Here is a 23,666-nt window from a genome sequence, read left to right on the forward strand (position 1 = left end):
GTGAATTCACAAGAAGTTAATTAGCAGCACAAACGGAGCACTCATTAAGAAAAAGGGTTAGAATGAAAAGCTGCAGCCATGGTGGTCCTCCAGGACCGGACTTGGGGACCCCTGCTCTAGTGGAGTATCACTGTGATAAAGTCGGTCCTGCAGTGACAAAGCAGTTGCAGGCTTTTGCCTCAACCCAATCTCTAAATGAGAAGTCAGTTCTTGCTGTTGAAGCCCGTACTGCTCCTGACCTTCATTTCAGTGGTCTCGCTTGTTCAGATTTCCCACCTTTAATGACTTAGTGTAGTCATAAACAGCCGCATTCACTGTTTTTAAAGGCTCCTTGGTATTGGTAACAAGATAAAATGGCAAAAGAACCAGCAGTTCTCCATGTTAGCTGTTTCCCTTTCCACCAGTGTGTATTCCTCATGGGATATCTGCTCTCATAAAATATTTTGAAGTGGAAAAGGAAAATGACTCCCACGCTTCAGACTACAAAGCATTTGGCTGATATCCTGGGAAAGGAAAAAAAAATCTACAATATGGTAAGATTGAGCGGACACGGCAAAAGGAAAACACTAACAAGCCATACAACTAAATAAGATCCGCCGTGGCCAAGAATTCCAGAGCAAGCAACTGGGTTGGAACAAAAACCGACAGCCACTAAGACCCTAACGGGACCAACTCTGCAGACCCCTAAAATTGAGTGATCGAGCAAATTTTTGAATGGATTTTTGTTCCAAAGTAAATTGGGAATTTGCAACACAACACAGTATGACCTGCCTGTTATTGTGAACTAGGAGTTGCAAAGCACACAAAACCCAAACGTTGCCAAAACACTTCCAATAATGCTCACTAGAGGGGGACATACTGCAAACCACCAAAGCTTGCAGGTTTTACCCAAGAAGACACAAAGCTGGAATTGCTCGGAAAAAAATGGACACCAGAGAAACTTTATAAAAATAAAGGAAGTTTAATTTCCTCAAAAGATGCTCTGTGAAGTTCCAGAAAGCACAATGGCAAAATGGAGTTACTGAATACACAAGGCAATCCAAGCAAATAAAGTCACAAATCCAGGGAATGGTCAGAAAACTGAGCAACAAGTTAGGTTAGGTTAGGTTAGGTTTCTTTATTTAGTCATGTTTACACAGGAAAACATGAAATTTGCCTTCTCAGTTGCATCTAATAACAGGTAACAGACAGAATGAAATAAAACAGACAAATAGAAATAAGAAAGGTTAAGGTAAGGCAGTTAGATAAAACATATTTATACCAAAAAAAAGGTAACAGGATATATATAACTACTTGCAGACTAGTAAAAAGAAAAAGAAAAGAAAAAGAAAACAATTTTACACGATTTAAGAACAAAAAAACAGGTACAAAACACGGAGAGATGCACTGAGAGGTCTGCTACAGAGCAGCGACCGGAACAAAGGTCAGGAATCCAGAAAAATCAGAATCTAAAAATCACCAAAGCACAGCAAAACACAAGAACTCCACAAAACTCCCCAGCTTATTTGAAAGAAACCACCGGGAACTGTGGGAGACCCTCCAGATTTACAGTGTGGAGGGCAATGCCTGGTGGTGACAGACAGGTGGGCCCACCACTTGGGGACTCACTCACCCACAAAACACACGGCAGATAACCAAAGCAGCTTACATATATAGACACAAAAATAATAATAATAATATATGAATTTGAACTCCAACTGATGGGTTGGGGGGGGGATTTGAGACCCTGACTGAAATACACCAGCAAACTGAGCAATAATGTCTCAAACTCCCACAATCCCTGGTAGTCTACAATGGCGTCACTAGGGGAGCGTAGGGGTTGCGGACCACACTGGGTGACTCCATGAGAGGGAGGGGCAGACACCCAAATGACTGTCTATAAAAATGTTTTGTGCCGAGAGCCCCCCCCCCCCCTCGCCGCGCAACGAAATGACTGAGCGCCCCCTCCGCTTAATGAAACAATTGTCACTCTTCCCGTTGATGAAACGATCAAAGTGTCCTCTCCACTTGGTGAAGAGATCGAGTGTCTCTCTTCTTGCTTGATGAAACGATTGAGATGTCTCCCCTCTCACTCAATGAAGAGATCAAGTACCCCCCCCTCCCCCCCCCACGTCACCGCTCAATGAAAGGGTCAAATGTCTTCCCCAGTCAATGAAAACGGTCAAGTCACTACAGGCTGAAATTACCAAGGGGTGTGATGGATGGACGGGATGCCCCAAGAAGGAAAAGATGGGGCAAGGCAGCTTTTTTAGGACACTGCCTCCCCCAAGGCACTAGATGGCAGCTCCCCTGGAGTATAGCAGTGCCTGCAGGGCATCCTGGGACTTGGAGGGCAGTTTCACAGCCCTGTATGGTGCCATGGGTGCCACCAGGGGGAGCTGTCGAAGAACTGGGGGAGTCATACCCTCCCTATGGATCACGTGCACAGGAGCCCTGAAGTACTTCTGGGCTGACTAAAGAATTGGAGTTCTCCATCTGACCCGGAAGAACGGAAGCACTTCCGGGTCGGGCACTATATCAAGGACTGCTGAAGACCCAGAGTCGAAAGGAGTAGGACAGAGCTCGCTGGGAGGTGTGGAGGAGAAGATTATTGTATTATTATTACTTCTCATTGCTTTTACCTTGTGTCCTCAGCGTCTGTCTGATGGATGGATGGATGGATGGATGGATGGATGGATGGATGGATAGATACTTTATTAATCCCAAGGGGAAATTCATATTCTCCAGCAGCAGCATACTGTTGGAGTTAAAGGGGCAACAGCGACCCCTAGCATTCACAGGGGGATGAACCTCTACTTCTCACTTCATGCAATGGTTGAGTCCATTAATTGTGGTTGAGTTCTGTCCTTCAAGTCATCCAAGGGTCTTTGGAGGTCTTAATCCAGTCATGGTTACGGCACTGGGTGACTCCAACAAAAGTGATGTCACTGGTAGCAAGTCCTGCCCCGTGCCTCTCGACCTACAACATATTGATGTCACTTGTGATGATGGTAGCTGGTTTGCGTTAGATTTGCCTTCTCTTTTTATTTCAAAACATTTCAATATATATCAATAAATCGTTTTTTAAACAGTTAGATTCAATAATAACCTCATTCATTTGGAACTCAAAACACCCACGTATCCGAAGAGCGACCCTACAAAGACCTCAGGCAGAAGGTGGCATGGCTTTACCTAATTTTCAGTTTTATTACTGGGCAGCAAACATACAAGCCATAAAAACCTGGACACAAATAAATGAACATACACAGGCTTGGTCCGCAATAGAAGTAAAATCCTGTAGTACTTCTTTATATTCCCTGCTCTGCTCTCCAATAAATGAAAGTTATCGCAAATATACTAATAACCCAATTGTGCTTTACTCACTCAGAATATGGAACCAAATTAGAAAGCATTTTAAGATGGAAAATCTTTTATCAGTGGCACCTCTGCAAGGGAACCACCTCTTTCAACCCTCGCAAACATATCCAGTTTTTAATACCTGGAAAAGTTTTGGGATTAAAATGCTCAGAGATCTTTATATAGACAACATATTTACATCTTTTGAACAATTACGTTCAAAATTTAACCTCCCAGCTACACATTTCTTTTACTATCTTCAAATTAGAAATTTTGTTAAACAGAAATTGCCCGATTTCCCCCACCTTGCACCCTCCACAATGCTGGAAAAAATACTGCTCAATTCCGAGGAAACAAACACTATTTCCGCAATATATAAAATCTTATTAGAGTCCCTACCTTTCAAAGATCCAAGAGGACATTGGGAAGAAGATCTCTTAATCAATATATCAGAAAAGGAGTGGAAGGTAGCAAAGCAGAGAATTCACTCGAGTTCTATATGCGCAAAGCATAGAATTATTCAACTAAAAATTATATATCGAGCTCATCTGTCTCGCTTAAAACTGTCCAAAATGTTTCCAGGCCAGGATCCAACCTGCGAGCGCTGCAACCAAGCTCCTGCCTCACTGGGTCACATGTTCTGGGCCTGCACCAAACTAACATCATTTTGGACAAAAATTTTTAAGTGCCTCTCAGACAGCCTTAGTATCACAATCCCTCCTAACCCACTAACAGCTGTGTTTGGTGTCCTTCCAGATGGACTTGAATTGGAGAAGGACAAGCAAACGGTGACTGCATTCACTACACTCTTGGCACGCAGACTTATTTTGTTAAATTGGAAGAATCCTAAATCTCCTCTTATAAGTCAGTGGGAAACCGATGTTTTATATTATTTGAAATTGGAAAAAATCAAATTTTTAGTTAGAGGATCTGTACAAAATTTTTTCAAAACATGGCAGGATTTAATCAATATTATTTCAGAGTAAGAGAAATAACTATTATTGCATTTAACTCCCTTCTCCATCTCTTATTTATATAGATATTTACTTCTCCCCTTCTTTTGTCTAATGTTGCCTTATTAAAAAGCTTAAAGAAATTTTCCTTTAGCTAAGCTCTCCTTCTCAGGGGTGGGGTTTGATTTGTTTTCAAATTTGTTGGGTTATAAATTGATCTGTTTGTATGGAATGATTACAATGAAAATTAATAAAATAAAAATATTAAAAAAAAAAAAAAAAAAGATTTGCCTTTGGGTCATTAGTATGGTTTTTCAAAAAAACAAATGTACAAAGGTCAGCAGTGTGTTGCAATGCTCATGTTGTAGCTTGTGATGACCTCAGCTCACCAAAGTACAAGTGGGACGGGAAATTGTGCAATGCAAGCCAGGAAAATCTCCATCTGCTTATCATACGGTGCTCTCAGAAAGTCCTCAGGCCCCGTCGCTTTGCATACCCTTTGTGGTGTTGTAGAGTTCATTTTAAATGGATACCTTTACCATTTTTGCCCATTGATCAACACTCAGTGTCCCATGACGAAAAAGTGAGAACACATTTTCAAAAGGGTTTGCAAATTTATCAAAAGTCCAACAGGGAAATCTCTCATCCATTTACGTATTCAGCATCTTTATTGTGGCACTCCAGGTTGTGCTCAGGTGCCTCCTGTTTGCTTTAGTTCTCCTCGAGATGTTTCTAGAACTTGATTGCAGCCCACCTGTGACAAACCGATTTAACTGGATATCTTTAAGAAAACACACACACACACATCTGTGTGTAGAAGATCCCAAAATTCACACTGCACGTCAGGGCAAAAACAAGCCATGGTGTCCATGGAACTCTCTGTAGACCTCCGTCATCACATTGTGGGGAGGCCCAGATCAGGGAAAGAGGGTGAAACCATTTCTAAAGCTTTGAGTGTTGCCAGCAGCACAGTGACACAGAAGAAGTTTGAAACCACCAGGACTCTTCCTACAGTTGGCCATTCAGCCAGATGGAGTAACCTAACAAGAACAGCCTTGGGGTGACCAAGAATCTAATGGTCACTCTGATGTGACCTCTGCTGAGAAAAGGATGCCCATCTCAGCAGCACTCCATCAATCTCGCATTTATGTAAAGGGGCTAGATAGAAACCATTCTTGAGTAAAATGCACCAGAAAGACTCTGACTGCATGAGGGAAAAGATTGTGTGTTCATGGAACTCCATGGTGAAGACCAAGCACTGCTCATCAGCTGCCTAATACCAAACCTAAGGAGAAGCCGGTTGGTGGCAGCATCATTCTGTGGAGGTTCTTCTCGGCAACAGGGACAGGAGGACCAGACAGAAGTAAAGGAAGGATGAATGCAGTTAAATACAGAGAGGTCCTCGAAGAAAATCAGAGTGGTGGCTCTGAGGCTAGAGATCTGCACTGGCAATCGGAAGGTTGCCGGTTCGAATCCCGTCAATGCCAATAGGGACTCTGCTCTGTTGGGCCCTTAAGCAAGGCCCTTAACCTGCAATTGCTGAGCGCTTTGAGTAGTGAGAAAAGTGCTATATAAATGCAAAAAATTATTAAAAAATTATTACACACCATCTCAGATGGGGGCGCCAGTTAACATTTCAGCACAACAATTACCAGAAGCATACAGCCGAGAGAACATTTGTGACTTTGTTGGTTTGGATAGCCTTCCACTGGACAACTTCAGGTCAAGTCTCTTAGTGGTCTTGAGTTGCCTAGCCAAAGCCCCAATTTACTGTAAACCCCATAAAGCATCTGTGGAGAGACCTGAAGATGGCAGTTTACAGATGTGTCTCATCCCATCTAACAAAGCTTGAGAGGATCAGCCAGGAAGAATGGAATAAACCGCCCAAATGTAGTATAACAGGCAGCCGGGACACCATCGTAAGGGAAGGAGCTTGCACGGGGCATTACCTCCCCTGGGATAATAGAGGACAGCCCCCCAAGCTTACTACGGTGCCACAGGTTTGAAGCATGGAAGCTCAAGCCTGCTGACCACCACCAGGGGTGCATGGAGAACAGCAAAGCCCTTCTCTGCAGGACTGCCGCCATACCCAGAAGTGTGGCCAAAAGGAGAATATGGGAATATCTGAAGCACTTCCAGGGGTCCTATAAAAGGAGCCGCCTCACTCCATTCGAGAAGCCCGATTTGGGAGGTGGAGGACAAAGCTTGCGGGAGGAGGAGTGGAGGTGGAAAAGAGGCAGAAGAGAGAGAAAGGTCTTTGTAGTCACAACGCTTACTGTACTGTGCTGCATGGGTGGGAAATGAGACAAAAGCGTTTCCCACAGCTGAATAAACATGTGTTGTGCTGATCTTGTGTCCTGGTGTCTGCTGTGTCAGGTATTTGGGGAGCTGCGTGCCCCCTGAGTTCCACAGCAGGTGTGTAAAGCTTGCAGAAACTTACGAAGAGAACTCAAAGCCAGAATTGCTGCCAAAGGGGCTTCTATGAAGCATTAAATTATGGGTTCGAATACTTATGTGAATGAAAGATTTCAGGTTCTGATTTTTAATAAATCTGCAAATTTTCACGGGTCTGTATGCCACTGCTAGGTTGGCCACAGGTGCGCATGAGTGTGGGGTGAAGCCACACTTCAAAAACCTGCCATGACAAAGGGAACATGTAGGAGTAAAACCCGCTTATCAGCACCGGTAGAGAAGAGGAAATCTTGAATATTAACACACACTTGAGGTTTGATTCCATCTGAAAACATGAAGTTGAAAACTTCTGGCAACATTTCTGTGTTGTCACTAATTTGTAGTTCTTAAATTTGAAGTATCTAAAAGTTTTTACAGACATTATTATAAAACTGATAGATATTTGCGTATGTTTTCGACATCCGTATTACGTGACTATACTGTTGTTGGGTTTAATTAAATCAGATTTGTAAACGAAACTCGGCTGACTTCTGAACAGCCCACTGTTGCCATGACGACGTGACAGGAAATGAAGCTGGCGGTCACCTCAGCACATCCTGTTAGAAGAACACACAACACTTACACAAAAAAAACAAATAAAGTGGAAAAGTGGACGTAGCCCCCCGGCTGACATAGTATAAGGTAGGGCTAATAATTATATAACAAAATTAAATATGCATATTTATATATAGTATATAATAAAACTCTGAAACTTTAAAGGTAAAACCTGTTACTTTGTATGGGCACTTGAAGGTAGACAACGTGTGGAGCATCATTTTGTATTTATCAGTTTTTTGGGATTTTTGGTGTCTGGCATCATGGAAGTGTTTGTCCCAATGAAGAGAGCCCACCTTAAAAGCCCACCTGTGGTGACCCCTTTTGTATTTCCTTTCCACCTTTTACTCGACCCATTTTTACATCACCTTTGCTGATAATGAACTTCGATTAACTCCAGACTCCCAACACTCTACAAAAGGAAACCCTTGGGGGTGCCCACCATCATTATTCTGCCCATATGTCCTCACAGGTGGCGCAGTGGTAGTGCTGCTGCTTTGCAGTAAGGAGACTGTGGAAGATTGTGGGTTCGCTTCCCGGTTCCTCCCTGTGTGGATAGCGCTTTGAGTATTGAGAAAAGCGCTATATAAATGTAATGAATTATTATTATTATTATTATTATGATTGGTATGTCACTGGTCTGTATGCCACAGCCAGGTTGGGCACAGGGGTGTTTGGCTGTAATAGTCAAGTTAAGCCACACCTCAAAAACCTAATTGGTAGGCCATGATAAGGGAACCCCCCCGCCCCCCCCTTGAATTTCCTGTGTCATAAATTCATCCATCCACTCACATCATTTACCAAGTGTGTTTCTGCCACTCCAGGGCTCCAACATAGAATAAAAGACAAGAATTACATTTTGAACAGGCACCTAGGTTATTTTGCACCCTAGGCCACGCTTCTTAGTGCGCCAACCAACTGCTTGGTAGGTAACTTGTGCAGATGGGTCCCCCCCCACCCTATGATCTCCACCCTAAGAGAATGCCTAATTCACCTTAATGGTGGCACCAGCCCTGTAGGCACCAATCAATGAATAGATGGCAGCTAACCCAACATTACTTTGGCACATCAGGAGAAAACCAGGAGCACTGGGAGAACATGCAGAAATACACCGAGATATGAGTCCTCATCTGTCCTAGGGGCTGTAATGGGGGGCACCATGCCACCTGTGATCACTGCATGATTTGTGTAAATATTTCCAGTCAATTTGAGGCAACATGTTAGGTCTTGAAAATTAAAATCGATAGATAGATAGATAGATAGATAGATAGATAGATAGATAGATAGATAGATAGATAGATAGATAGATAGATAGATAGATAGATAGATAGATAGATAGATAGATAGATAGATAGATAGATAGATAGATAGATACTTTATTAATCCCAAGGGGAAATTCACAAATTGTCACCTCTGGTGTAACTCTTCATTCTTATGATATGCCAGTCGGACATGCTCTGCACTTAGTTCCACTACAGGACCTTTAGAATGACTGACTAACAAATCAGGGGAATCGCAGCTTATAGACGTGGCACCATGCCCGCTGTAGACATCGATGGTTCTGAGCCACTAGCACCAGTAAAAAAACAAAATGTTGTGAGGTAACCAGAGTCGGGAATGAAATGTTTGATACTGTGATTTGTGAGCTTCGATACGTTTAGCATGCATAGGTTTTCTAGCTGAAGCAAGCATAGTTCCTTTAGGCAGGTGACCTTAAGTGATGAGAGCAGATGCACTTTTCGTAGATAATGAAAGAATGTGCCATGTTGGGGGTCTTAGAGAGCCAAATCCATACACAGCACATGCAGAGAGCTTACTAAATGTGCTAATTTGGAAGTGACCCATACACGGTGTCAGGCTGTGGAAAGTGAGCATATTCAGTATAAGGAAGTCGGATGTGACGTCGACATCCATCGTAAGATAGAACTGCAATCATCAAAGAACCCATGGAAGACAGCTGCACTGTCCAAATAAAAATATAAAAAAATAATTATACTGCAGTGTATATTAGGATTAAAAACTGCAATTCAAAGCAAGCTACAGATGTCCCTTCCTTTGTGTGACATTTCTCTTGTCTTATTATTTCTGCTGTTGTTACTGAAATTATATCCATCCATCCATCCATCCTCCAACCCGCTATATCCTAACTACAGGGTCACGGGGGTCTGCTGGAGCCAATCCCAGCCAGCACAGGGCGCAAGGCAGGAATCAAACCCTGGGCAGGGCACACACACACACACACAATTTAGAATCGCCAATGCACCTAACCTTTGGACTGTGGGAGGAAACCCACACAGACACGGGGAGAACATGCAAACTCCATGTGCCCCCTTTTTTGTTACAGTCTGAGAACCGCGGGGTTAATGGTCAGCCATTTAGTATCCGAGTTTCCGGATAACTTCCTAAAAGAGGCTCACTGAGATCCTTTATTTTCTTTGTCTCAGAGATATAAATTTTTGACAACATTTTTCGACTTCAATTTTCGGGTTTTGCGAAAGTGCAGCTGGTCCATCTCTTTAAAAATAGAGTCTCCCTATTTGAGTCAACATAACCAATAAACCATTTTAAAATATAATTATAATTGCTTCCGTAACCAGTCCCCTGTTGTCCATCGCCGAGGCGACATGTTTGTGGTTGTGACAACCGATCAGTATAACCTTTGTCGATCGGAAAACTCACATTTACCTGTACACTGGGAGAGGCTACTGTTAGCATCCCCCATGATCACAAACGAGGGATCGATCATCGTAATCTTTGTGAACTTGAATAAATATCACTCCCTACTGTAGTGACCACTTCAATGAAGATGGATTTGTTTAATGTGAGATCTCTCAAAAGCACAGCTTGCTTGGGTTTCGTGGATTTCTCACAGAGACGCATGTGGAAGCTGGTGAGTCCAGGCCAATTTTAGAAGTTTCTCCTGTTGACTGCAGCTTTGTGAACTTTACTGGTAGGGCAGGCGGGGGTGGCCATCTTAATACATAATTCGCCAGTCTCCTCACTCACTCACGTTCGTCCGAAGCCGAATGTGCAGTCGCCTTCTGTGCACGTTGCCTTCTGCGCAGCTGCCTGAAAAACCTTACGAGACCGACATCGCGGCAGGCGGCGGCTTTACGGCCGTGAAAATTCAAAGAGAAAGGCCACTTCGACCGACATCCAACCCCAACATCGCGGGAGGCAGCGGATTTACGGCCGCAAAAATTCAAAGAGAAAGGCGACTTCGATTAACGCTCTAGAGGCCTGAAAGGCGATTTCGACTACAGCTCAAGGCCTAACTACGCATTCATTCAATACACCTATATCAGGTTTGTGGTGCTTATACTTATTACTATTCCATTCGTGCCCGTTTCATCTTACGTTGTCGAAACGGGCTCTTTGTCTAGTTGTTTATAAAAATGGCTTTAAATGTCACATATCTCCTACTGAAATGTGTTCAACTTACGAGATACAACTGTTAAGAGCCGATTTCAGATGCTCATTGGCGTTACATTTAGACCTTCTAAATTATGTAAAGATTTTATTAGGGAATTTTCTCATTTTTTTGTCGCTGGTCATGACTATACCTGATAAAATACTGATCTTAGGTGATTTTAACATTCATGTTTATTGTAGTGTATGATTTCCTCGATTCTTTCAGTGTTGGTCAGTTGGTCAGTGGTTCTGCTCCTGTATGTGACCATGCACTTGATCACATTTTCTGTGTCAGTGATGATGATAATATCGTATCAAAATGTCTGTACATCATCTACAAAATAAAATGAAGTAATAACATTTACCAAAAATAGATGCTAACAATCTGAAATACACTCTTAAAAATGCTGGTTCACTTTATGGTTCTTTACTGAAAAGTGCTATATAAATTGTCGCAGGAGGCTGGGGGACAGACCCAGCCGGGACACCTGGAGGGACCGGGAGGTGGAGTATTCGTCCTCCAGGCCACAAGGGGGCAACTGCCCTGGATCGGGAGAGGGCCACGGAAGGGGAGCAAGGTGGTTCAAGCCGCCAGGGTGGCGCCCCGAGCCTCATGGAGCCCGGGAAACGTCTACTTCCGCCACACCTGGGAACATGGACGATAAACCTTCCAGGGAAACTCCTGACACTTTCGCCACACCAGGAAGTGTCGTCAGGCGGAGCACCTGGAGCTTATCCGGGTGAGAATAAAAGGGGCCGCCTCCCTCCGCTCAGAGAGCTGGAGTTGGGAGTTTTAGCAGGAGGAAGCTCACGTGGAGAGGGGAAAGGCGGCCCACGGAGACAGTGAGAGAACGGCCCGAGTTTAAGGTGATTGGTGCGAGGAGCACAGTGTGCTGTGCAGGACAGTGTTGTGTTTATTGGAGAACTTATTCTGATAAACATGCATTTTTGTATAAAGATGTAGTCCCCGACTGATGGTGTCCGGGCACGTCTCACAAAATGCAAAGAATTATTATCCATCCATCCATCCATTATCCAACCCGCTGAATCCGAACACAGGGTCACGGGGGTCTGCTGGAGCCAATCCCAGCCAACACAGGGCACAAGGCAGGAAACCAATCCCGGGCAGGGTGCCAACCCACCGCAGGACACACACAAACACACCCACACACCAAGCACACACTAGGGCCAATTGAGAATCGCCAATCCACCTAACCTGCATGTCTTTGGACTGTGGGAGGAAACCGGAGCGCCCGGAGGAAACCCACGCAGACACGGGGAGAACATGCAAACTCCACGCAGGGAGGACCCGGGAAGTGAACCCGGGTCCCCAGATCTCCCAACTGCGAGGCAGCAGCGCTACCCACTGCGCCACCGTGCCGCCCAGAATTATTATTATTATTATTATTATTAAAGGGATGTGTGGCTCCTCGTTGAACTACAGCTTGACCAAGCACCATGTCACTCTAGGATGGTTCCTTTGGATATGAAGTTGGTTCTCCCTGCTTTCAAAAACTTTCTGATACGTAGAAAAATAAACTGAAATCTTTAATGTATGGCAGGTTACCGAGCTGAACATTAACAGATTTAGAAAACCTGCTTGTGTTGATGTTTGCAGAAAGAGTCCTTTGAAAATCAGGACCCATTGGTATTTCACAAACATGTTGTCATCTGTCGATGGTTATTTTCTGTATGGCTACCAATCTAAATAAATGGACATTTTTTCTGGAACTTTCACATGGATGGGGTCTTTTAGGAACCAGAAAATGGTTCCCCTATGGCATCGCTTTGAAGAACCGCTCTAGTGCCTTCAGTTTTAAGAGTGTAGATGTCAATGAAAAGTATATTCAATATGGATTCTCCCACTCAGCACTGGGGACCACTCGTTTTTAGTTGGACTCCTGGTGTAATTATTTCCCAATTTCTCTGTTTTAGTGTCAATGATGATGCATTGTTATTAGCATTTATGTCATGTTTCTTTAACTTGCATGTGCATTGTCATTCGTATTTCTTCCATTATTTATGTTATTATAATAACATAAATGCTTACTTTATACTTTACTTAATTATTTAGTAAGTAGCACATTAGTGGGGCTGGCATTGAAGTGGTTGCTGTCCTTTTAGCCTTCAGTGTCACCTGACCAGGTGTGATTATTAATTGTCATTTATAGGATACAGTTATGGAAACTACACAGAAAAATGACAGATTAATAAGGAGACAGCAAAAGGCAGTTAAGCATTTAAAGCTATAGCAGAAATACCAATATGTCAAAATGTCTAATGAATGCAAAAATCACCCTGCTGTGCTTTTACTGAATGGAGAATAAGAGAAGAGAAAAACAAAGAGCCGCTGAAGAAAGAGGATAAGCTAGCGGGAAAATGATGGACTGATTGTGAAACTTGGATGTGGAAGTGCCACTTGATGCCACTTGGTGCCACTGCTCTCTTGTGTAAGGAAAAGTTATCTTGGATAAAGGAGTGTCGGAATCACCGGACAGAAGGAATCTCTCACGGGACTGCACAGCCAGCACAGACTCCACTATAGAAAGGCCCTGCTTACTTAATCTGAACATATCATTACTTACAACCCAGAGTCACACTGACATCTCAAGATGCTGGACTGCTGAAGATTCCAAGAATTAATAAAATAACAGCAGGAGGTTGAGCTTTTAGTTACAGGGAACTGAAGCTGTGGAATGATCTGTCTGTTTCTATGAGAGGTGCCCCTTCAGTCTCAGCTTTTAAATCCAAGCTAAAGACTCACAACATTAGATTGGCATACCCTGACTAGAGCTGCTGATTAGTTGTGCATACTTATCTCTGTTTGTTAGTCATTCTACAAAAATATAAGTAATATAATCTGTTTAAGTCATTACTAACCCTCCTCTATTCTGTTTCTCTTCCCAGTGTGTGGATGTGCCATTTGGTGCCACTGCTCTGCTACCAGGCTGCTCTCCTGCTTAGGGAAAAGTCATCTCGGATAAAGGAGAACTGGAATCATCAGATGGAAGGATTCTGTCATCGGATTGTACAGCCAGCACAGACTCTAGTGGGGCCCTGCTTACATTTTTTAACTTACTATTACTTACACACCACAGTGCATATTGAGATCTCAAGATGCTGGACTACTGAAGATTCCAAGAACTAATAAAATAACAGCAGGAGGAAGAGCTTTTAGTTACAGGGCCCCAAAGTTGTGGAATGATCTGCCTGCTACTATGAGAAATGCCCTTTCGGTTTTAACTTTTAAATCCAGGCTGCAGACTCAAATCTTTAGCCCAGAATACCCTGACTAGAGCTGCTGATTAGCTGAGCATACTGCATCTCTGTTTGTTAGTCATTCTACAGAAATATAAAATGTGTTTAAGCCATTACTAACCCTCCTCTATTCTGTTTCTCTTATCTGTGTGTGGATGTGACACTTGGTGCCACCGCTCTACTGCCAGGCTGCTCTCCTGGTTATGGAAAAGTCATCTCGGATAAGGGAGAATTGGAATCATCGGATGGAAGGATTCTTTCATCAGATTGGATGGCCAGCACAGACTCCACTATTGAAAACCCAGGAGTAGGTGGGCAGCTAGTTGGCTGAGGTCTCCAGGACTGTGACTTGATTTCTGACTTTCTCTTTGTGTGATTTTAATCCCCACCAGAGCTGCCAGGAAAGAGGAAAAGAGGAAGGCCTAAGTGAAGGTTTATGGATGTGGTGAGAGATGACATGCAGGTGATGGGTGTGACAGAACAAGATGACGAGGACAGAAAGATATGGAAGAAGATGATCCATTGTGGCAACCCCTAATGGGAGCAGCCGAAAGAGGAAGAAGAAGATTGTCAGCTGGCTGTAGTTAATCAATTAATTAATGGACAGATACAGTTCGGTCCATAAATATTTGGACAGAGACAACTTTTTTCTCATTTTGGTTCTGTACATTACCACAATGAATTTTAAATGAAACAACTCAGACGCAGTTGAAGTGCAGACTTTCAGCTTTAATTCAGTGGGGTGAACAAAACGATTGCATAAAAATGTGAGGCAACTAAAGCATTTTTTGAACACAATCCCTTCATTTCAGGGGCTCAAAAGTAATTGGACAATTGACTCAAAGGCTATTTCATGGGCAGGTGTGGTCAAGTCCGTCGTTATGTCATGGAGGCCTGGAGTTGATTTGAGGTGTGGTGCTTGCATGTGGAAGATTTTGCTGTGAACAGACAACATGCGGTCAAAGGAGCTCTCCATGCAGGTGAAAGAAGCCATCCTTAAGCTGCGAAAACAGAAAAAACCCATCCGAGAAATTGCTACAATATTACGAGTGGCAAAATCTACAGTTTGGTACATCCTGACAAAGAAAGCAAGCACTGGTGAACTCAGCAACACAAAAAGACCTGGACGTCCATGGAAGACAACAGTGGTGGATGATCGCAGAATCATTTCCATGGTGAAGAGAAACTCCTTCACAACAGCCAACCAAGTGAACAACACTCTCCAGGGGGTAGGCGTATCGATATCCAAGTCTACCATAAAGAGAAGACTGCATGAAAGTAAATACAGAGGGTGCATTTCAAGGTGCAAGCCACTCATAAGCCTCAAGAATAGAAAGGCTAGATTGCAATTTGCTAAAGAACATCTAAAAAAGCCAACACAGTTCTGGAAAAACATTCTTTGGACAGATGAAACCAAGATCAACCTCTACCAGAATGATGGCAAGAAAAAAGTATGGAGAAGGCGTGGAACAGCTCATTAGCCAAAGCATAGCACATCATCTGTAAAACACGGTGGAGGCAGTGTGATGGCTTGGGCGTGCATGGCTGCCAGTGGCACTGGGACACTAGTGTTTATTGATGATGTGACACAGGACAGAAGCAGCCGAATGAATTCTGAGGTGTTCAGAGACATCCTGTCTGCTCAAATCCAACTAAGTGCAGTCAAATTGATTGGGCGGCATTTCATGATACAGATGGACAATGAGCCAAAACATACAGTCAAAGCAACCCAGGAGTTTATTAAAGCAAAGAAGTGGAAAATTCTTGAATGGCCAAGTCAGTCACCTGATCTTAACGCAACTGAGCAGGCATTTCACTTGTTGAAGACTAAACTTCAGACAGAAAGGCCCACAAACAAACAGCAACTGAAAGCCGCTGCAGTAAAGGCCTGGCAGAGCATTAAAAAGGAGGAAACCCAACATCTGGTGATGTCCATGAGTTCAAGACTTCAGGCTGTCATTGCCAGCAAAGGGTTTTCAACCAAGTATTAGAAATGAACATTTTATTTCCAGTTATTTCATTTGTCCAATTACTTTTGAGCCCCTGAAATGAAGGGATTGTGTTCAAAAAACGCTTTAGTTGCCTCACATTTTTATGCAATCGTTTTGTTCACCCCACTGAATTAAAGCTGAAAGTCTGCACTTCAACTGCATTGGAGTTGTTTGATTTAAAATTCATTGTGGTAATGTACAGAACCAAAATTAGAAAAAAGTGGTCTCTGTCCAAATATTTATGGACCTAACTATATTGTTGGTGCCCATTTATGTTTAATCAGTTTCTCCCTTGTTCGTTGTGTGTTTTAGCAAATCTATATTTTAATGTGCATCTGTATTTAGTAATTAATCAGTTTTTTAACTGAGAATTGCCAGCAGCATTCTGCGCCTGCACCCAGTGAAGAGTTGTATATGAAAACAAGTGGGGTTGTGTTGTGTTGTAAATTGGTTGGTACAAAATCCAGCAGCCAGATGAGGTCCCTAAGACAGGTTGAAAACGCCTCATATAAAAATAACAAGAATACACTTTATTTATATAGCAGCTTTCTCATGCTCAAATACACTATATAACATTAAGACAGATATGAGAGATACCATATGTGATTGTGGAAGAACATCCAACTTGAGGCAGCTCAGTCTGTGAAGCAAGTCTGGCCACATTTGTTCACGTAACGTAACTCCGAGGTCCAGCAACCTTTGATGTTAATGTACCGCAAAGATGGAAGATTCAGCTATTAGTTTTTAGGATCAGAAGATGAGACGTATTTAGATGGAAACCATTAAGATGAAAGCTCAATACAAGCTCTTATACATTTTTACATTTTCCTCACTTTAAGTTCCTAATGAAAGAAGACGTATTATGTCCAAATCTTAATGAAGAATTTCATCCCAAAGGTTTATCAACAGAAGAAATGAGTACACGGGCAGTCCTAGCACCGAGGAACCATGAAGTCAAACAAATTAATGCAAAACTTGTCGATCGGTTACACGACAAATTGGTTAAATGCGTATCAATAGACTCAGCTGAAACAGTTGGTGGTGATGGTGCGGAAGATGAAAACAACAACTTACAATATCACAAGGAACATCTACAACCGTTAACACCATCCAGTCTTCCACCCGCCGAATTACTGTTCACAGAAGGATGTATCGTGATGTTATTGCTTAATTTATGTCTGAGTGATGGGCGTTGCAATAGGACAGGATTACAGTAATCCCTCACTACTTCGTGGTTCACTTTTCGCGGATTTTATATGTAAGCATATCTAAATACATAACGCGGATTTTTCGCTGCTTCGCGGGTTTCTGCGGACAATGGGTCTTTTTACTTGCTTCCTCAGTTGGTTTGCCCAGTTGATTTCATACAAGAGATGCTATTGGTGGATGGCTGAGAAGCTACCCAATCAGAGCACGCAGTTAAGTTCCTGTGTGCTGCTGATTGGCTCAGCGACGGAGTGTTGCATTAACCAGGAAGTCTCATCTCACTCATTCATCATTAACGTGCTACTGCTTCAGGGGCCGTGTCCAAGCACCCACAGAAGATGCAAATGATTGCAGAAAAGGTAAAAGTTTTGGATATGCTGAAGGAAGGGAACAGCTACACCGCTGCAGGACACCATTACGGCATCAATGAGTCCACGATTCTTTTTATTTAAAAAGGAGGAAAAGCATATAAGATCTACGGCCGCAGTGTCCTTTAACCAGGGTGCAAAACGAGTTGCAAGTGGACGTGATAAGGCAGTAGTCTGGATGGAATCTGCTTTAGGAATCTTTGCAGCAAGGTCGACGACGTCATAACCGCCTACAAGCTGCTACGTGTACTTCGCTATACAGTAAGTGTAAACTTATCTACCGATTTCATATTGCTTAGCAGTTGTCCCTGTTATTAATAGAGTAAAGGGTGGGTTGTAAACAATACAGGGAGGGTATAAAAACGTCCAAATACACGTTAAATAATTAAATAAATATGGTGTCCCTACTTCGCGGAAATTCAGTTATCGCGGTCGGCCTTGGAACCTATCTCCCGCGATAAGTGAGGGATTACTGTAGTTGTATTCAAAATTGGTCAAACAATTCTGACATGTAAAATTTTAAGAGGTGACAAGAAAGGTAATGTAGTACATCTTCTGTGGATAACATTAGTCACCAAAGGAGATCGTGATATGCCATTCGTATTAAAACGTTTACAGTTTCCCGTTAGAATAGCTTTTGCAAAGACAATTAATAAATCATAGGGACAAACATTCAAAAAAGTCGATTAATTTATTAGAGAGAAAGAAGCGATATTCATTCACAGCCAGTTATATGTTGTGTTGTCACAATGTCAGTCCAAACACGGAATCAAACTTCAATGTAAAATCGACAAAAAGTTAATTCCAAATATTGTTTTTACTTAAGTTTTACGGTAAAAGTGTACGTTTAAAAAGTATTTGCATGTTAACTTCAAAGCCAAACAGAACGAAAACGTATAATGCAACGAAAACCTCTAACGCAACATGAAACATAATTTTCTTTCAATTTATTACGTTTTACTATTTTTTACTATGGTTAATTACTCTGTTTGTAAAATAGTTAGTTCTACAGTATTATGCATATGTAACAATTCCCATGAAAGTAACAATGTGTTTAAGTTGTCCATCCGCTTCCACATACGTGAGCGGCAGATCCACAAAGTGACTAGCGCATGGCGCCCTGTTGGTGAACAAAGCGAGTAGTAAAGAAAAATCAGAAAATAAAACATAAAAGGTTTGTTTTGTTAGAATTACAACCATAATCTCGGACATCAAGACTGAATTTTTATCCTGTGACGCTAGTGACGTCACACTTCACGGTGACAAGCTTGTAAAGAATCCCTCAAGATGGCGATGCTTGTGACAAACCCCAAATGGCGATTGATACGTTACAAATACATTTTCATATTTATAATAGCATAGGCTAAACAGAAAGCGGTGTTCGAAATGGATTTTGCAAGGAAAGAAATCCCATAATGAGTCTAAATAAAATTATTAAGTAGCACAACACAAGAGCCGAATAAAATGTAAATCAAGAAGTGTCACACAACAGGTTTATTTAACAAAGACGCACCCTGGAAGCTTGGAAACAAACTCACCTGTTATTGATATTTACAAATTTTCATTGCTACGGTCTCTTTGTCTGTCACGTTTGTTACTCATAATCTACTGGGGCTTGAACCTCGATCTTGGTCTTACTCAAAAGCTTCTGACCTGATATGTTTAAGAAATAATAAAAAATAAAATAGGTAGTGGCAAACTGGTGGCCAAAAACACTTAGGGTGTTTACGGCAAAGTGAATGAAAAACCACGAATAATAACAATAACCACAAACGAATAGCCACCATAATAGCAGAAAATAAAGAAGAGCAGCAACATCTGCTGAGCGTCAAACAAATTGCAAAGGTAATGCAGTGACAGAGAATAAAAAAGAATAAGAAGACAAGATGCTGAAAGCCAATGGCAAGCAAGATGTAATCCTGAACATGGAGCAGTGGAGCAGCAGACAAACACGGCATGCAAGACAAAGTCCAAGATACACAATCCAAGAACGCCCACCATGGGCAGAAATGTATGGCAACCATTGAGAAGATCGTCAAACTGTCAGAACGTCCCACACTATGAAAGCATCGCTTTTGCATTCTCACACTGGTGTTTCTTTGAAGAGCACCACTTAGCAAAGTCACGTCAAGCTGGATGTCAAAAACACGTCGACAAAATAGAGAAGTTCTGCTTGTTGAAGATGAGCCACCAGAGGTAATGAAATACACTGCAAAAACTACCTGTTCAGGAAATGTAACAATTCTCAGTAGCTTCCTATCTTTAGGTTGGTTTTTAATTGCACTTTATTTTAGGACTGCAGCTCCATGTGTTTTACTAGTGGGACATGAAGTCTAATTGAACTGATCAAAGTGTGACATTTCTGTTCTGTCTGAGGGTCTGCACACAGGACATGATGTGAAGAGGCGAGGGCCGAAGTAGAAATCCAACCCATGACATTCACAAAAGGAGATTCAGGGTTTGTGAAGGCCCCCTGACCAATGGACCTCTTTATTATTTTAATAAACTAAGTTGTTATTCTCTCACCTCAGCTAAGAGTGAAGTGTGTTTCCTGTACGTTGTGCTTAATAAGTAAATTATAAAAATGAGAAGGATAGACAGAAATAGGAAAGGTGGCACATACTGTACTTTATAAAAGAAATAAAATGTGCAATTTAACAGATGTGAAATGATTTATATGATAGATAGATAGATAGATAGATAGATAGATAGATAGATAGATAGATAGATAGATAGATAGATAGATGTGAAAGGCACTATATAATAGATAGATAGATAGATAGATAGATAGATAGATAGATAGATAGATAGATAGATAGATAGATAGATAGATAGATAGATAGATGTGAAAGGCACTATATAGCATAGATAGATAGATAGATAGATAGAAAAATAGATAGATAGATAGATAGATAGATAGATAGATAGATAGATAGATAGATAGATAGATAGATAGATAGATAGATAGATAGATAGATGTGAAAGGCACTATATAATAGATAGATAGATAGATAGATAGATAGATAGATAGATAGATAGATAGATAGATAGATAGATAGATAGATAGATAGATAGATAGATGTGAAAGGCACTATATAGCATAGATAGATAGATAGATAGATAGAAAAGATAGATAGATAGATAGATAGATAGATAGATAGATAGATAGATAGATAGATAGATAGATAGATAGATGTGAAAGGCACTATATAATAGATAGATAGATAGATAGATAGATAGATAGATAGATAGATAGATAGATAGATAGATAGATAGATAGATAGATAGATATGAAAGGCACTATATAATAGATAGATAATTTGTTACTTGGCATAACCGGCTCCCTCTCGTACTCTTTTCCAAACTCCCTGATTTACTCTCCTTGAGTGTAAAACACAATTAATTATACAACCGAGTGCTCAGCCCGACAACGCAATTCATTTTGAACATTTAGACCTACTTGCCGTTTCTACTTTTTGCAACTTATTCCATCCATCCATCCATCATCCAGCCCACTATATCCTAACTACAGGGTCACGGGGTCTGCTGGAGCCAATCCCAGCCAACACAGGGAGCAAAGCAGGAAACAAACCCCGGGCAGGGTGCCAACCCACCGCAGGAAACACACACACACACACACCAAGCACACTATAGGGACAATTTAGAATCGCCAATGCACCTAACCTGCATGTCTTTGGACTGAAGGAGGAAACCCACGCAGACATGGGGAGAACATGCAAACTCCATACAGGGAGGACCCAAAGGAAGCAAACCCTTCTCTCCTAACTGTGAGGTAGCAGCGCTACCCACTGCGCCACCGTGCTGCCCGCAAGTTATTCCCTTTCCAAAAATAGACACTGAGAGTAGAGCAATCTTTAGAAACCACACAGAAAGTAAAAAGTTCCAATTTCTTAAGTACAGAGAGAGGGAAGGTGGGTGAGGACATTAGATAGATAGATAGATAGATAGATAGATAGATAGATAGATAGATAGATAGATAGATAGATAGATAGAAATGAGAGGCACAACATAACACAATGATAGGAAAGCTGCTCCGTACTCTACTATATGAAATAAAAGGCACAATATTACAGATCGATTGGTGTAGAAGGCATGATGTAATAAAATAGGAGACGCTCGGTATAAAACAGCCATATTCTTAATAAAACGATCTGTTTTATAGCGCCTTTCCAGTCTATGTATCTATTTAAGTATCGATGCCCTTAGCTTCCAGTTTTATTCATTCCATGTCCCCCTTGTCAGTTTACACGTCTTACAGCGGCGGTCTACCGTTTGAGCTCCTTGCCGGTTTGACGTCTCTCTTGACCACATAAGCCCCCTCACGGTGACCCTTTACACTTCTGTGCCCACCTGCCAGCTCGCCTCGCCAGGCGCTACACAATGAAGCTTTCAGACTCACCCAGCTCGTCCATGTCGCTCCTCTGTGTGTTGCGCTTGTCGGCTGCGCTTTCAGAGCCGCTTAGCTCAGCGTGTCGCCGTTTCCTGTGCTAATGTGCAGTGCAAACCTCCCGCCGGCGCTTCTGCCCTAATTCAGTGCGCAGAGTTGCCGTGACATTCGCGGTTGCAGCACCACAGCGAGAGGACATCGGCCGGCAGGTAGAGATGTGCGTACGTGAAAGTCGTGAAGCTAAGCAGATGGTGTCCGTCTAGTGAGAGTTCCACTCACAGAATGTGAAAATGACGCGCCCGGCCACGAGGCGCTTTTAAAGATCGAGATAAGTCGAGAAGAGCAAAACTGAGATACGTGAACGAAAGAAGTTCTTCCTGCCATTTAACAAAGATTTTGTCAGAGAATAACTTAGGCGTGTTTTAAAAGTGCTTTTCTGTTCTGATTTCAGAAATCCATCCATCCATTTTCCAACCCGCTGAATCCGAACACAGGGTCACGGGGGTCTGCTGGAGCCAATCCCAGCCAACACAGGGCGCAAGGCAGGAAACAATCCCGGGCAGGGTGCCAACCTACTGCAGGACACACACAAACACCAAACACACACCAAGCACACACTAGGGCCAATTTAGAATCGCCAATCCACCTAACCAGCATGTCTTTGGACTGTGGGAGGAAACCCACGCAGACACAGGGAGAACATGCAAACTCCACGCAGGGAGGTCCCGGGAAGCAAACCCAGGTCCCCAGGTCTCCCAACTGCGAGGAAGCAGCGCTACCCACTGTGCCACCGTGCCGCCCGCTATTTATTTCAGAGAGTGTCCCCCCCAGCTAAAGGAAAAAGCAGCTCACAAACTGAAGAAACAAAGGCCTCCCAACATTCACACCGTCACTCCGCATCAAAGTGTGACTTTTGGTTTCATCCCACGCCTCAAACCCATGAATGTCATAATAACCGAAGGCTCTCTATTGCACAGGTGTCGAACTGCGGTCCTCGAGGGCCGCAGTGGCTGCATGTTTTCATTCTAACCATCTTCTTCATTAGTGAGCCATTTTTACTGCTAATTAACTTCTTTTGTTATAGTTTTAATTAACTTGACTCAGGCCCCTTAATTGTTTCTTTTTCCTTAATTAGTAGCCAAACAATAATGAGACATCAAACAAGCCACCATATGACAGAAAAAACAGAAAAATCAACAGATTTGGAAATGTCTGCTGTGGCAGAATGAGAGCAGCAACAAGCCAAGGAATTAAATAACGGGCTTAATTAACAGCAAGAATCAACTTCTCATTAAGAGACTGTTTGGAGTGAAATTGGTTGGAGTTTGAAATCCCAGTTTAGCTGGTCATCTGTTGGCTCGTTTCATGTCTCATTTCTGTTTGGCTGCCATTTAGTGAAGAAACAAATCAATTCAGAGCACTGAATCCTTAAAAACAGGGCTATTGAAATGAAGGGAAAAGGAGTTAATTAGCAGTGAAAGCTACTCACTGATTAGGAAAAGGGTGAGAATGAAAACCTGTAGCCACTGCAGCCCTCCAGGCCTGGAGTTCGACACCCCTGCCTATTGGTTCAGTGTGTGTGTGTATGTATGAGTGAGTGTGTGTGTGAGAGAGACCACGTCTGACACTCCCAATCCAGAGCTCGTTTGTGATGCCTGGGATTCACTCAGCTGTACTGGAAAATGTATGAAGAGAAACTAGACAAAGTACCAAGAGCTCTTCGGGTACA

The 23,666-nt window shown here is 42.4% G+C and overlaps 1 protein-coding gene across 1 annotated transcript in view; it reads right to left on the reverse strand.

Moving 5' to 3' along the window:
* Nucleotides 1-22,218, reverse strand: part of lpxn (leupaxin) — a 68,032-nt gene extending 45,814 nt beyond the window's left edge. The window contains exon 1 of the mRNA XM_028812197.2: nt 21,950-22,218. Coding sequence (XP_028668030.1) covers nt 21,950-21,962 — 13 coding nt within the window. The 5' untranslated portion in view covers nt 21,963-22,218. The remainder of the gene's footprint in view (nt 1-21,949) is intronic.
* Nucleotides 22,219-23,666: the final 1,448 nt, after the last annotated feature.

This window comes from Erpetoichthys calabaricus, chromosome 10, assembly GCF_900747795.2.
Source record: "Erpetoichthys calabaricus chromosome 10, fErpCal1.3, whole genome shotgun sequence".
Classification (NCBI taxonomy): domain Eukaryota; kingdom Metazoa; phylum Chordata; class Cladistia; order Polypteriformes; family Polypteridae; genus Erpetoichthys; species Erpetoichthys calabaricus.